Source organism: Lepidochelys kempii, chromosome 2 (genome assembly GCF_965140285.1).
Source record: "Lepidochelys kempii isolate rLepKem1 chromosome 2, rLepKem1.hap1, whole genome shotgun sequence".
NCBI classification, from domain to species: Eukaryota; Metazoa; Chordata; order Testudines; family Cheloniidae; genus Lepidochelys; species Lepidochelys kempii.
The window spans coordinates 81,523,328-81,539,537 of NC_136381.1; the positions used below are offsets into that span (position 1 = coordinate 81,523,328).

Below are 16,210 nucleotides of genomic sequence, written 5' to 3' on the forward strand. Positions count from 1 at the left end.
ATGGACCATTGGTTTGACCCCATATGGCCGTTCTTATGTTCTTCTGACAGATATTTATGTCTATATAGCTACCTAATTTTACATGCATGCATATTGCACACATAATATATAAATGCATACACAGTATTCTGCAGCAATATGCTGAGGTAAATATTCTAATAAATAAATTAGGTAAATAAATAGGCATGTGTGGAGAGAGACTCTTTTTACGCTCCGTTTGAAAAGGCTTTAAAAGACAAGTCACTTACCTTTCACAATGTACTCCAGTATAGCCTTCTTTGCAGAAACACTGAACTTCTTCACCATTTGCCACACAGCCAGTTGCAAAACTGTGAGAAGATAAAAAAATTATTTTCATGAAAGCATAATCAAGATGTTCAGATGAGTTAGAACAGGGGCCAAATAACTTTCAGGAATAACGGGTAATTGGTGATATAAATAACCAATGATATAGTTTAACAACCACAAGACAAATTACAGCAAATTATCCATTGATGCTTCAAATTCTTCTACTAAATTCACTTCTTAGCTATTTTAAATACACTTCTGCCCTTCTAGATAGAACAAAATAGCTTATTCTGGAAAGGAATGCATACAACAAATCTTCTTAACAATAAGATTGTGAAATAAAACAGGTCTATGCAGATATTATTTTACTAAGCAAGAACCAACAGTTAAGTGCTAAAACAGCTCTTTGTTGATTGTGTAGCTCTTTGTACTTATGCTTAGAAGATTTTCATCTTATTTTAAATGAATTTCAAGGGATAACATCAATGTTTATTATACATCCAGGTGTATACAAATATTATCAATGTATTTCACATGAAAAAGAAATTAAACAACCTCAATACAAATTATTTAAAGGTAATGAATGTAAAAGTCAAGGTTCATATGGGATTTCAAAGTAAAATCACAATATTAATTTCTTAGCATGGATAGCACGATTTTCCTATCAAAAAGAAAAAGAAAAAAGCCTCCCAAAGTACTAAAGTTCCCACGTAAACATAGTAATTTCATTGAAGGCTCAACAGTTCTAATATAAAATACTGCCCTTTCCTCCCCCGTACATGGAAATCATCAGAGGGCCTTGTGCTAATGGTTGTTCTTGAAAGGTTAGAGCCCACACATGCTAAATCCACTTTTCCTATAACTGACATTTTTATTTATAATAATTATTTAAAACAACAATTTAAAAGTCAGTGGGGATTGATAATTCTTGCTATAAATTTACCTTTACATTTGAAATGTTTAAAAAGAGTATTAAGGAAGAAGGAACCAATCAGCTATGCAGATGTCCACAAAACTAACAACTTGCTAGGAATTGCATCTATCACTATTTTCCTTTTGTGCATCGAGGTAGTAGAGAGGTGCACAACCCAAAAGGGAGCTCTGGGAGTGATGGCACCTCTTGAGCTCCCTAGTACACAGGGGGAGAACTCATGTTGGACCATGCCTACTCTTTCTGACATACCAAGCTAGCTTCACGGTCCTTTGTAGAGGGACTGCTATTGCTTGGCTGTAGGATGGAGTGTGTGCGATGGACATAGCCTACTAGTGTTCCTTCCATCTTTTGACCATTCACCTGGGCCATAGGCGCCTGGATAAAGTAATCTGGTCTATGAAAGACTGGAATCAAATACCCCTTCCCCCACCCACCCTTCCAAAACTATATATTGCTCTTACTTTGGAGGAAAAGTGGATGACTCCACCAATGCTAGGTGGAACATGCCCTGTGCAGAGAACGGTAGCTATCAGATCAATACGGACATATGAATCGAATGCAGGTTTCATGGTTTTCTCAATTATCTTAGGTTTCAGAGTAGCCGTGTTAGTCTGTATCCGCAAAAAGAAAAGGAGGACTTGTGGCACCTTAGAGGCTAACAAATTTATTTGAGCATAAGCTTTCGTGAGCTACAGCTCACTTCATCGGATGCATTCAGTGGATTCACTGATGAAGTGAACTGTAGCTCACGAAAGCTTATGCTCAAATAAATTTGTTAGTCTCTAAGGTGCCACAAGTCCTCCTTTTCTTTTTGTCAATTATCTTAGCACTCTTAAAATGAAAGATGAATAAAAATACGTTCAGCTGACCTCAGGCAAACACCTGCAGAAGAAGCCGATGCCATCAGGAACAGATCCATCAGAGAATTCTCTGATATGTGAAAAGCCTGTCTACTACTTACCAGTGAAAAATCTCTTACTTAAGGCTATCTAGCCTCTGTCTCTGCACCTGGCAAATAATGTGTAATGCTCTTAGCAATGCAGCGCTTAGGTTTTATTAGAGCTATTATTTTTTCTTTACCTGAAGACACACATACTTGCACATTTTAGCACTGAGCAATCACCACAAACAGGTGGGTCAAAACAATATGCATTTACAGCCCATTTTACTGCTAATGACTTTAAAAATCTAGTAACCTTCTTAAGATCCTAGCAAATATAATTGTTTCTTACCATTCAGTACTGTTTGCTGAGCTGCAGTTTGGTGAGTATGTTTGCACTTGTATGTATGTTTCATCTGTCAAGCTAGTGGAATCTTTCAAATATAGTCAGACCAACATAAATCCACTTACATGTTTACAAGTTTTAATTATTTTTTCTGAGTGCGGGCTTTGCAGAACACTAAATCTCTCTGCACTCACACGAAGGCTTGTTCCCACATAGCCAATTATCTCCTCTCTGGTTTGGACACCAAATGGGACAGCAAAAATAATTTCCATGCCATGTCTCAGGAATATGGCTTCACTAGCACAGAAAGAGAGCATGGATTGCAAAGGAGAAATCCCTATTGAAAACACATGTGTTTCCAACAGTTAATGGAATACATGAAAGCCCTGGGAAACATTGATATGTATGGGGACAGATGCTGCATATAGCTCATAAACAAAACAGGCCCCACCCCTGAAATTCACTGCATGTGGGTGCACCACTGTGCCTGTGCAGAGCCCCACCGAAGTAAGGGGGTTACCTTACGATTGTGCAGTCACTTACAGGATCAGGGCTACAGTTAGAATCTTGAACTTATTAAAGAAAACACAGTGAAATAAGTTACAGCACTTAGTTATTATTGTGTGTATGGCACTAGCGCCTAGATGACCCAACCAAGATTGAGACCCCAAGCACAGAGTAAAACACAGTCTCTACCTACTTACCGTAAATAATTTCCACTCCCCATACCCTTTTTTAACTTGACACTATATTGTACAATACCTGTTTGTGTAAGGACAATGGCACACCCTACAGGAACCTTGACTGGCATCGCCAAAATAACCTTCTTTACAGCGGTCACATTTTTCCCCAGCAGTATTATGTTGACAGCCCTTAAAAATGAAACAAACAAGACAATTAACTGTGGCCTAACTTTGTAGGGTTTATTATCATTACCACTGGGAAATTATAGCTGATCTCTTCCAAACCTCTGAGGGTGTATTTTTTTCACCCACAGTTAAGCATTTATTGCAAAACAGACTAATTAAATACTATTAAACTTATTTTAACAGGATACTCAAAGCAGCAGTGCAGTTGCTTAATGAGCGTTGTCCCTTATGTGTGTAGCTGTCTTGATATTTTGAGCGAATCCATTAAAAATTCACTAGGTCTGAATTCAACTTAAATTTTGCATTTTAATGTATATTATAAAATCTGGGAAATTATGAACAGTTTTAAAAACACACATTTAATTGAGTCCAGACACACCTCCTCCCTAAGTCCCAGGAAATTAATTTTAAAATTAGTCTGCTTAATAGATTCAGTTAAGATTTTAATTTCATGTACTTTTCCCAATATGCATGTAATTTGTATTTCATTTACTAATTGGAATGAACAATTAATTAATAATGAACACTGAGAAAACAAATCTAACTGCCGTAGCCAGCTCCTCCATGATAAGACTCCAGGGAATAAAACCTCATTTTAGAGACGTTCTTATTCCCATTAGTGTCAATGAGTCATGTGTGTATTTGGTGGGCAGGCGGGACATTATTTTTGCTTCAACTAAAATTCTTATACACAAAATAATTGTTAATTTACAGCTGAAGCTGTTCAAACTCATTTTCTAGCAGCCATAGAAATCCAGGAAATTACCAATAAAGCCAATATTTGCATCCACATTAACCTTCAATCACATACCCTATCATCCAAGCATCATAAGCCTTTAACATACTCGTACTCCTCCACTCCACAGCTAAACACCCTTAGTACTCCAATGTACAATCTCATCAGTGCACATATTCTGTTCCTAACAGTCAAATGCACAACCTGATCTCTGACATCTGCATTAAGATGCCGTTATACCTTTGCCTATAGATAATATCCCATTCCAATGGCCCTATAATCTATTACTTGTACATGACACAGTACAGGGTCACTGATAAGTGGAATAGATTAGAGGATTTGAGAGGCACGGCTGAACCAGAACTGTGGGTGGGGCATGGGGTAGGACAGCAGGACTTTTGGGGGCGGGGAGGAGAAGCGGACCTTTGGCTGGGTTCAAACAGATGTAGGGCAGGCTGCAGTTCCATTCTCATGAACCTCCTATGGCTCCGAGCAAAAACTCCTCTAGGCTCTGATTTGCAGCAGAGGGATTCCCCTCCCCACAAGTGACAGCAGGCTCCTTTGCCTTTTCCATCTCTTCTTGCACTCAAGCCCCCCCACGGCTTCTCCACCCAAGCATACACATCTCCATTCATTCCCCCTACCTTCCCACATAGATCCATTCAACCCTATTCCTGCACAAAAGCCCATAACTTGTTTTGTGCTTAAGGGAAAGAATGAAAAATATGGCCTGTTTATGAGAGGTTATGAGAATGGATGTGTGAAGTTCTACTTTGTGGGGACTATGGTTGTTTTAATTTGTGGGAACCAAATAAACACAGAGTCAGGGCCAAAATTTTAAAAACACACAGTCAGAACCCATTTTAAAATATGGCCTCCTCAAAAGCTGTTGAATATTTTCCTTAAAAAATTACATGGAAAATTTACATGAACAGTTATTGTGGCAAATCTGAAGACTAAATTCAATAGTTAAAATGTGAAAGAGGGATTTTAATGCTGCTGCAGGTTCAAATCTCAAACCATGCTTAACTCTGGAGTCACTACTGACCCCCGCTAAATATACATCCTGATTGCTGAGGGCTTGTCTACATGGTGCATTAGTACGCACCAGCTGGGATGTGAATTCTAGTGAATGCCAGCATCGTGCACACCGACTGGCCGTGTGGACCCTGCTGGTGCCCACTAAAAGTTCTGTAGTGTGCACTGATGCATGACATCTGAAACAGTGCTAAGTTAATACATGCTGGGGAACTTTCTGGCTATGCCTTCCCTATGAGTTGGGGGTGCAATTCCCAGCTCAGGTACGCCTACTTGTGCTAGCTCAAGGAGAGCTAGTGTGAGTATAAATAGCAGTGTTGCCATGGTAACACAGGCAGCAGCAGCAGCACGGGGTTCTGGTGAGTTTGTACTCAGCATGGCTAAGTTGTGCCCCCCCTGCGTTACTATTTAGACTCGCGCTAGCCCTATGCGTACGCAAGCTGGGAATCACGCCCCTAGTATGTAAGAGAGCCATAGCTTTAGTGGACGTTAGTACAGTCCACGTGGCCACTTAGTGTGCATCACGCTGGGTGCACCAGAATTTACACCCCAGCTGGTGCACACTAACGCGGCGTGTAGACACACCCTGCAATGCGGAAGCCAGGAGAAGTCTACAGAAATGGAGGGGAAAAGGTTTCTTGTGGCATGGGGAGCCTTTTATAGATTTCATACATGGATCACATTCAATGGACCATATCATCCCCTTTCATCTAGAAGGTGAAAGGAACAAAAATCCTATTCCAATGGCCCTAAAGCATGATGGACGGAAGCCAAAGCAGCAACGTCCTCATCATCCCTCCCTCAGAATTTAAGGGGGCATAGCCAAGTAGAGGGGAGATGTGACTGGAGTTACAGCTACTGTTTGCAGCAGCATCCTTTAAAACTCCAGAGGAAAGTTCCAGAGGATGATATCAGAAACCCTGTCAGCATTAACTCACAACCTCCCCAACAATCTATTCCTATGAGTGGGAAGAATGGGCAGGCTTTGGCACATAGCTCCTGAGGAAACTGGGCTGTTGATGGAAGAAGAGTTCAGGGAGCACAATGGAGAGTGCACAAATGTTTTGATGTCTGCCCCCTGCTCTCCCTACAAACAGACAAACCCCACCTAATGGGGTCAGAAGCTGGCAACTTTGGGCCTGATCTAAAGCCCACTGAAGTCAATGGATAGACTTCTATCAACTACAATGGGCTTCGGATCAGGCCATTTGAAAGTGTCCTCTGCACTAAGTTTTCCTGCATGACTTTGCTCATCTTATAGTTTGTCTCTAGGGCAGGGGATGTTTTATCTCAACATATTCATAAGTTAATTGTGCTTGCGTCTAAATGACATTTTAGGCTAAAAAAGTGAAGTTTACACTTTTCAGCCTTCTCTTGAACTGATCTCCACATCCTCATCCACATCATCTACACAGCTATCTTTCTGCTGCAGTGCTTTCCTGTCATGGCCTGTCCTGTCTCCCAATGAAGCACATTGTGAGTCATTCCCTGGAACATGCTGAACTGTCTCATAACTAACATTTAACCAAAAGGATTTGTTGAAACAAAGTCAAAGGGTATTGCATATTGCAAAGGAATGCGCTGTAGGCAGGCAGAATTAATAGCTTACAAAAAATAAACAGGGGAAAATAAATCATGAAAGAGAATTTGTTTACATAAAAGGGGTGCAGTTAAGAATTAGCAAAAATTTTCAAGTTGGAATTTTTCAGAATAAACCATAAAAACTAAGGTTTTATTTAATTGTCAAGAATATAAACTAGAAAAACACAGTAGGCCAAATTTCTTGCTCACACAACCACTGGGGTTCCTTGACTTCGGTGGGGTTACTCCAGACTTAAAATGGTTATCTGGGAGCAGAATTCACCCCACTGTACCTACAGTTCAATTGCAGATTTGTAATTCATCTAACTTCTCTCCTCCTAGCCCAATCCTGTCTTTTCCAGTACATATTATATGTGTAATTGTAATCTAAGATTTGTTTTCAAAGTGACCAAGCAAACAGTGTCTTAGTTTTTCAAGAATGTAATTATTTATTTGAATATGGGGTCGGGTCCTACAATCCCTTATGTGCATAGTATTACGGACTACCCATGAGAGTAAAAGTTTGCTGGACTGGACTCTATAAAATAACTAAGGCCCTGATCCTGCAAACACTTACCCATGTGCTTAATAGAGGGGACTTGGGTAGCATGGGACAACCAGAGTTGTGGGAAGAGGCACGGGAGAAATGTGGAATAAAGATTGAATGAAACTACTGACCTGTGCAAAGTTAAGCATGTGCAAAGTGTTTGTAGGATTGGGACCTAAATGCATACACAGTAAAAAATTCAGGTAATATAATTCAGTCAAAGAATTGAACCAGTTACACAAGAATCATTTTGTGGCAACAATGAAGAAAGGAATGCTATGTCTTCCACAGTTCAGTAAAGAAAAGGATAGTCTGCTTTTCTACATTAGTTTCAACAATATTAATGTTTTACTTACAATACATATTCCAGAACCATCCTGGCATCTATTTGAATTTCCATTGCAATTGCAGGGTACACAGCGTCCTGTAAATAATCCTTTATTCTCACGATAAAACCCAGGGCTACATTCCTATTAAGTATACAGGAAAATATATGTGTAAATAAAAGTGGGGGAAAGAAGGATTCCACAGCCTCCACAGGCTACAAAGATCAATATTTTAAAAACTGTTGGCCACACCCAGAAAAATATAGTAGAAAGTGTTTCCTGATAGGCTTTTTTTGGAGCGAATTGTTACTTTCTTAATCATAATAATTTTAGCTTATAAAGTGGCAAGGGAGCAGATGAAAGGGACTCCAGCTGCATATCAGCTGGTGGCCAATCATTTCAAATAATTTTATAAAAATAATGCAGCTTTCAAAGTGGAATGGTATCACACAGGCTTTGGGGGTTTGGGTGTGGTAACAGACAAGTGGGTTTGTTTCTACAGAGATATGCTGGCCAAACCATAGAATCATGGGGGGAGGGATGAGAGGTAGACGAAAATACCATTACTCCAGCCCATGAACTGTTAAAGCACTTGGGACCTGATCCTGCAAACACTTACGCATGTCCTTACCTTTATGCCATTGATTTAAATGAGACTACTCACAGTACTTAAATTAACCATGTGCATACGTATTTGCAGGATCAGGGCCTTGCTGAGTAGCTGCACTGCTGCTCCCTACTCTGGCAGTGGTATTGCATCATCCTGACCCTCACAGAAGACTGCTGAGCAAGACATTTCCTGCGGCTAAGCAAAGGGGTCTAGCATTTGGCCTTTAAACAATAACCACAGAAGATGTTAATGTAGATTTATACCAGAAGGTTCTGGAAGGGCTTCCTACAGGCGCCTCATATGTTACAGTGTTTACATAAAATCTTAGTGCTCAGGTAACTACAGTGTATTCTTTAGAAACACTTCCACTGTGGTAACTTCTATATTAACTCGTCATGATTTCCAAAATTATTCTACCTGGAGCTATATGAAGCCACGTTTAGGCAGAGTGAGACAAGGTTCCAAAATATGCAGCCGTTTGATTTTAAAGTACAGGCTTGTCCTAGGGACCGGTGACACATGAAAAGAATGTTCAGTCACTGAAAGCACGTGAGCAGAATTTATATTGTATGTCAGATCAATCAAAGTCAATTTCAAATAGGGAAACAGAGGAGTTGAACTGGAGAAAGATAATGAAAAGGAAGCAAGAGACAACTGTCAGCAGTATTAGCCTGTACCATTTAGGTGCTAACTAATATGCTGATATCAGATCATTACTGGCATGGGAGCAGAAGCAGGGAGAGTGAAAAGAGCTTTCCCCACTATTTGAGCCTCTTTATTCATGGACCAGCCTTAACTGCAGTACCTGTATTCTTCTGACTGCTTCCTGTGGGGGCCTTCTGGAGTACTAGGCACCCCAGAATGGCATGGCATGGTCCTTCTCCCCAACCCCTCCTCACTGGGAGCTGAACTGGCTGGCTGTACAGGAGATCACATGCTACATCCTTCTAAGAGGCGGTAGGGGACTGTGATACCTGGGGCACACCATGCTTTCCAAAATGCCTCCAGGAGTTACCCCTCAAGCAGTGCAGCTCTGCACAGTCCCCATCAGGCCCAAAACATATTGAATAAAATAAGTGGCACATAAACTACAAATCCTGCAAATTTTTGCTCAGATGAGTTGTGCCACTGAGCTCCATGGGACCACTCACAGGAGTAAGGGTTGGCAGAATCAGGCCATACACTGTAGTCTAGTTGCTTTAGGCATGAGTATTTATGAAAGATTCTGAATGAGAATTAGGAATTTATTAAACATACATTTGGCAGAGAAAAACCTCAGCCCTGCAGCGGCACAAGGATTTTAACAGAATACTGCAATGAACAATGAGAGTTCACCTATGATCTGTCGGAAATTCCACCCTCGCTTTCAGTGGTATGTGGGATTAATGTAATTAAATGTACATAAGGCCTGATCCTGCACCATTTAAATCAATATGAGTTTTAATATTGACTTCACTGGGAGCAAGGGCTGAACCCATAATTTGCCCCACTTTGACTTTTTTAAGATACATTTTAATAAATGCAGGGACCTATTCTCCCTGAATTTATACATGTAACCTACATTATAGCCAACAGGCAATCAGTTTTCCTGCTTTCTGAGGAGACTAGCCACCTCAATATTTGAAATAGCTCAATCAATAGAAATATAGCTTCACAAGGATTATTTATAACAAGTACCTTACAGGCAAAGCAAAAATGAATACACCTACTTTATTAGTGTATCCACATGCATTTGAACAAATCTATGCTGCTCTTTCCTCTTTCAATTTTTACTCTCTTTACATTTAAAATTTGTAACACTAACATACACACTGGAGTACTGAAGCACTCTGATTTGAGGACAACTGTCACCGCAGCTTCATTTTGCAATATTCACTTCATATGAACAAAAAGCTCTTAACCACTCAAAAGTACACAGAAGCTGTTAGGCGCTCTGGCTTTTGTGGACAGTGGTAAACAATCTACTACCAATAGTACATGGATGATCTTTCTTGTAATGTAATTCAAGGTTAGGAGATTCGCATTCTTATTGTTTGAATTTCAAGAACTGCATAACTCAGCGAGAAAAAGAAAAGAAAGAAAGAAAGAAAGAAATTACCTCTTTTGGTTTAAAATCCAAATGAATTTGTTGCTGCTGACCTCTGCCCTGCAGGTGAGGAAATGCTAGCCTCTGTTGTACATCTTGTCCCAAGCAATGCCCCAGAGCTATTAACAAGACAACTAGCCATCCTATGTTCTTCGGCCTCTGTATTTCAGCCGTCATTCTGCTTAGCTCTTAGCTTGGCTGTTCACGTACAGTATTCTTTCACTATTCAAACCTTCTCTTATACTCCGCCTTATTGTTCAGCTTCTGACTCAGATAAGAGGCTGTATGCTGCGATGGGCCCCACCTTTAAACTTTATACATGAGTCAGGTTGTACAGCACAAATAACAGTTCCTGAGGTTAAATGACCAGACTGTAACTCCTGTAAGTGAATGTATATCTAACATAAGGTGTGGCAGGCATCACCTTCTCCCTACCTAACGTAGTCAGACAGAGCTAGATGATTAGAACAGGAAATCATATATTGAGTAATACTGTAAAAACGGGAAGGGCTTATGAGCTACATTAAGTCCGTGGTTCAACTGCTTCCTTTGGGCTATCTATTTTTTTCAATGCAGGGAAGGAAAAACGGATAGGAAATAAAGACAGCACATTGCAGGTGGTGGGGTGGGACTGGGAATCTATATTAAATGCAAGCCCGAGTATGCTGATCAGTTGGATTTCACGTATAGCACAGAGCACGGAGTGTATGAATAATAATTTCTGAAAATATTTTCAAAATGATATTCAGCAAACAATGCCCTATTAATGTGGCCAGGAGACAAAAATGAAAGACCCAGACCAATAATACATAGAGCTTGTTCAATCAGTCTCTCAGTTGCTGTTCTGCTCCATTCACTACTCTTTCATGCTCATTTTAAGATGTATTGTTTACAGGTTAGTGTAGTAACTGCTACTTTAACTCTTAAGCATTTTTGAACACGTAACCAATTCTACACATTCTGTGCAATCTGTTCTTTGTTTCTCTCTTCCATATTTCACTCTGTTCCCAAGGGTCTGGGTAGTCAGCCTATTATCATTACCAAGAATGGGACCCAGCTCTCCAGAGTCTCCAGTCAAGGTTTGAAGTTTAAAGCTTCACCTCTGCTGTTACTGTACAATATAGTCCACTTAGAGAGATTCATAGATTTTAAGGCCAAAAGGGCTCAATATGGTTATCGAGTATGATCTCCTATCTAATACAGGCCCTAGAATTTAACCTGGTAATTCCTGCATTAAGCCCATAAATTGTTTGAGCTATCTTTTATAGCATACCTCTTAGAAAGACATTCAGTCTTGATGTAAAAATCTCAAGTGATGGAGAATATTAGGTGAGTTCCAATGGATAATTTTCCTCACTATTAAAAATGTTCAAATAATTTCTAGTGTGAATTTGTCTCACTTCAGCTTCTAGCCACTGTATCTCGTTATGCCTTTCTCTGCTAAATTAAAGAGTCCTCTATTATCAGAAATCTTTCCCCCATCTACGTACTTATAGACCATGATCAAGTCAACGCTCAACCTTCTCTTGCATAAGCTAAATTAGACTGATCTTCTTTAGTCTTTCTGTTCATGACAGAAAATATTATCCATATAACACACACACTTTATACATGCATAGTCGCAGCTAAATGGAGCACAAATTCCACAGAAGGTATCTAATTCACCTATTCCTCTTTAGAGTGCCTTTCACACAGTGAAAGGATTTTAAGCCCAGATCCTCAAAGGGAGTTAGGTGCCTAAATACCTCTGAGGATCTGGGCCCTAGCTATCAAAACTGTACATAAACTTAACTATAAAATGCTTAAAATTAACCAGTACTGCTAACAATTAGTCTTTTTTCTCTAACTAAATCAATACAGTTGTGAGCAACATATCAAGAATGATACAGTGAAGCGGCAAAGAAAATTTCCTACCTGACATGAGTCACCCACATAGTCAGGGGGGCAGGAGCATGTCTCTACATTATATGCAATGCTTCCACTTCCTGTACTTGTAGCTTCTTCCAGCCCAACCTCACCCAGGGTTAACCTCTGAGTCTCCGTGTAGTAAAGTCCTCTGATGTGTAAACCATCTAGTCTAGACAGGATCATCATCAGTTCTTCTCTAGATACCAGGTTATTGTTGCTCGCATGTCTGAAGTTTCCCTGTACATTAATGATATAAAGTAAATATGGCCCTGGGGTGAGTTAACCTCCAATTAGCTTGGTGGAAACAGACACTGAAACAAAAAGGGAGGATGGTAACAGAAAACAATCACCTAGCACCACTTCCTGCAGTCTCAGGGAAGGGAGGGTGAAACAGACGTAAGGAAAGTGGGTAGCAGGTATGTAAAGAAATGAAGGGTGGGAAAAGGAATGTGGGAACATCGAGAAGGGACATAAGAAACCCATATACGCACTTTGTATATTTGCTAGCCAAGCAACTGAGACTATGTATCAGTCCCAATTGACTATAGAAGACCTGTGAGGGAAGTCTGGAAGTCAGCTGGAGAGCAGCAGAGAACGAGCATTGCTAGGGATGTCTCCCACAGGAAGAAAGGAGCTGATTAAGCATTTTTGGTGATTGGGAAATGTCAGTTAGTGATTCAAGGAACAGGAGATGTTTTTGGTGCCTGAAAGCCAACAGCAGAAGGAAATGGCGCCACAGAGAGTTGAAGTAGAGTGAGACTCTGTAGGAAGTGGACCTGTGTAACGAGAGGCCTGGACTTGACATGACTCACAGCCATCTTGTGTATGGATTTAGCATAACTCACAGCCATTTCAGCCACCATCATTTGGAAACAAAACTACAGAGTCAGGGGAATTCAGCCTTGGTGTAGGCAGACAGATAGAAAAGCATTAGCTGCAGATGCAGCCCTACTAACAGGAGATAGATATATATTCACAAAGTCATGAGAATGGGAGAAAATGGACAAACTAACCTTGAGTTTCTGTAGTTTCTTCCTGATAATAAAAAAGTATGAGGTTCTGCTGTTGCAAGTGTATCCCACTAACGAAGCATAAAGATAAGTAGACCTTGAGAAGTTATTACTAACTTTAAAAAATGCAAAAGCTAATGAGTAGACTGTCTTAGGCATGTGAACCCCTGTATAGTGAAAATGATTGGTTAGTGCTTTTTGCATAGCTATGTTTTAAGTAAAATAATTTAAGGCATAGGTAAGAGAGAGCCTCATTTTAATTATATAATGAGGGTCAGAAAAGAAGCACTTTGGAACTTAATTCAGGTTACACCTCAAGATCAAAGCTGTTAGAACTTTTTAACCCCTGCATGACCAGACTGTGTAGAAGTTGGAGTCCCAGACGACATGACCCTGACTAGCTATCGGGAGACGTCTATCTGTTTTACTGGGAGTGGTGAGCATAAGATGCTCGGCATATGTATTCTGTTGATTTGTTGCTAATTGTTAATAAATACTTGTACATATTTAAGGGTATTCACTGTGTGATGGCTCTTTCATTGGGAAAAGGCCTCACAGACCCACAGAGACCTGAGTCCACTGGGAATGGGTGTTAGCCCTGAGCCCACAGGGGGGTAGTGCCCTGACCCCACAGAGGGGTAAAGTTGGGTCCCTTATGTCCTGAGTACCCACGATGATGGTTATGGGGTGGGAGCCCTATATTACACCTTCAGTACCCACAAGGGCAGGTAGGGGTGGAGCCATAAATTGTGTTGGTAACAACTGGGGATCTGTCTCAAGAGGAGAGAGCTGAAGACCCAAGTTGGGGCTGCCTCAGTCATCCCAAATCATGGAAAAAATCACTGATCAGCCGAAATAGGGGTCCAGGAAAGAACTCACTCTCTCTAAGAGGAAAATCTCCATGAAAGACTCCTTTGTTTTTTAAAGAGTAGGCCTTCCTTAGATGTCCAGTCCCTGGAAAGATTGTTCATTTAGTTCAGGGGGGTTAAATGGCATCAATCCATCACTGGACACAAGTTTAACACAGTGTGGAATTTGGCCTGCCGCATCCTTATTCTGTTGTTGATACCTGAGCCAGAAAGAACCCAAATTGACTCTCCTGATCCCAGCCTGAGTTCGCAGGGCTGGCAGTTAGGGAGGGGAAAGTATTATTTGTAATATTCATATTAATTGTAATATTAAATGTAATATTATTGTAAACTGAACATTTTTGATCTAGAAACCATTGAGAGACAATATGGAACTTCCTGAGCCAAATTTTAAGTGGTTCCTACCAATATTAATAATACCTTACACTTTCAAGACACTTGTCTTCCCATTTGTCATTCAAGTCTGTGACACATATGTTTATATCCTTTAAAATTATCAACTATTTTGTAAGTCTAACTACTTTAAAGTAACTTTTGCATATATGTTGTCCATATTTTTAGATTATATAGGGAAGAGGTAATGTCATATGAAACAAATAATAAAACTAAAAAAAAGATTAAATCTTTTTATTTTATTTTTCCTCCCCAAACAATATAAGGGTAGGAGAAAAAAGACAAAAAGAACAAAAAAGTAAAGGAAGGGAAAGGAAAACAAGGAAGGAGGAAAGGGAGGGGGAAGGAGATCAATATCTAGGCTTCCCTCCATTAGGAATTAATTAAAGATTTCTAAAAAGGCAGAACAATTGTGTCTGAGATCCTTCTTTTCCAAAATATTACCAGCTCTTTAGCTGCCAGAACAGCCAAGTCAATGTGCCAAGCTTCTATCCCTGGAGACAGTCTGCTCTTCCAACTAAGCAAAATTACTCTGACTCACTTGGCTACAAAGCACTGCTCTAGAGAACCAAGCTTTCCATGAGTTGGAGGGTTTCCAAGATGATGGGACATAACCCAAAACACTGTTCTGAGAACTAATTTTTAAGGAGATACCCAAAATCATATTAATCCTCCTACCTATTTCTAGCCAAAAGGATTGTGTCTTGGGACTGTCCCAAAACATGTGAGCCAGTGTGACTCCAGGAGAACTGCATCTCCAGCAGCTGCCTGTTTTGGCAATGGCCGATGTACTGTAACTTATGCGATGAAATCTTAAACTATCCCATTTATATTTCTTACCTCAACTAGCTGCAAACGGCTGTAATACTGTCGGTCGGGCAATGGGTTGTTAGGATCCACATAAACAATTTTCATTTGCTGACCCTGTGTAAGAATAATGCTTTCATGCTGAAAATTGAATACTTTTAATTTGCCGGTGTTGATATGCAGTATAAGCTGCGGAAGCACAGTAATTCTGTCATTCAGCAGACACAACTTAAGTTACACTACTTTAATGGCATTCACTACAACAACAACAAAAAGATGCACTTTTGGGTGAGGATGGGGAGGGTTGCAAAAACAAAATATGACCCAGAAAGGTTTCTGACCTTCAATCCTGATGCAGTGAGACGGTCACATCAGATATCATTCCAATGCTCTATGCAACGTACTTCTCAGCCAGCACATTAGAAGATTGGATTAAAATTAAAGATGGGCTGAAGAAGCTGTATTCAGATTCCTATCAAGTTTAAGTTTACGCTTTGGGTTTGGATTTGATAGCACGGAAATCTCATGAGAAGAGATACTCTTGTAAGATTTCAGCTGCATTTGAACCAGAAAAGAAGCTGCCCTCCTAGTTTTGTGCCAGGTTCAGACACAGGGATTTAAGTGACAAATTTAAGGATCTAACTTTGGCCCGTAGCTACTTAAATTCAAATCTGGTTGACCTGAAGTATATTTCTACCCATTCAGCAAAATCTTATGCTTAACTTTACACAGATGAAAAGTCCCAGTGAAATGAATAGGATTAATCCCACATGTAAAACAAAGCACACATAGAAGTCTTTCCAAGATCAAGGTCCTTCTTGGTAACAAATGTGCAAGGCTATGATTTATCTTTTTAACAGGTGTATTTTAAGGGGAAAATTCCATTTTATCTTTTTGTTGCACTCAAGTCAGATATGTGTAATAAGAAGTTATCTTAGCAAAACAGATAGATATGATAAAGGCTTTGAACAAAATTTAATAA

At 39.9% G+C, this 16,210-nt stretch overlaps 1 protein-coding gene across 5 annotated transcripts in view; it reads right to left on the bottom strand.

Annotated features, from left to right (window-relative positions):
• LAMA3 (laminin subunit alpha 3) overlaps nucleotides 1-16,210 on the bottom strand; it is a 190,226-nt gene that overhangs the window by 44,044 nt on the left and 129,972 nt on the right. For 4 of the 5 annotated variants that reach the window (XM_073331377.2, XM_073331378.2, XM_073331379.1 and 1 more), the window contains 5 exons: nucleotides 15,262-15,345; nucleotides 12,156-12,386; nucleotides 7,576-7,689; nucleotides 3,211-3,320; nucleotides 249-329 (listed from right to left, as the gene is read on the bottom strand). In XM_073331377.2, coding sequence (XP_073187478.1) covers nucleotides 249-329; nucleotides 3,211-3,320; nucleotides 7,576-7,689; nucleotides 12,156-12,386; nucleotides 15,262-15,345 — 620 coding nt within the window. Of the gene's footprint in view, nucleotides 1-248; nucleotides 330-3,210; nucleotides 3,321-7,575; nucleotides 7,690-10,253; nucleotides 10,480-12,155; nucleotides 12,387-15,261; nucleotides 15,346-16,210 lie in introns of those variants that run through there. The other variant, XM_073331381.1, reaches the window with a different exon arrangement.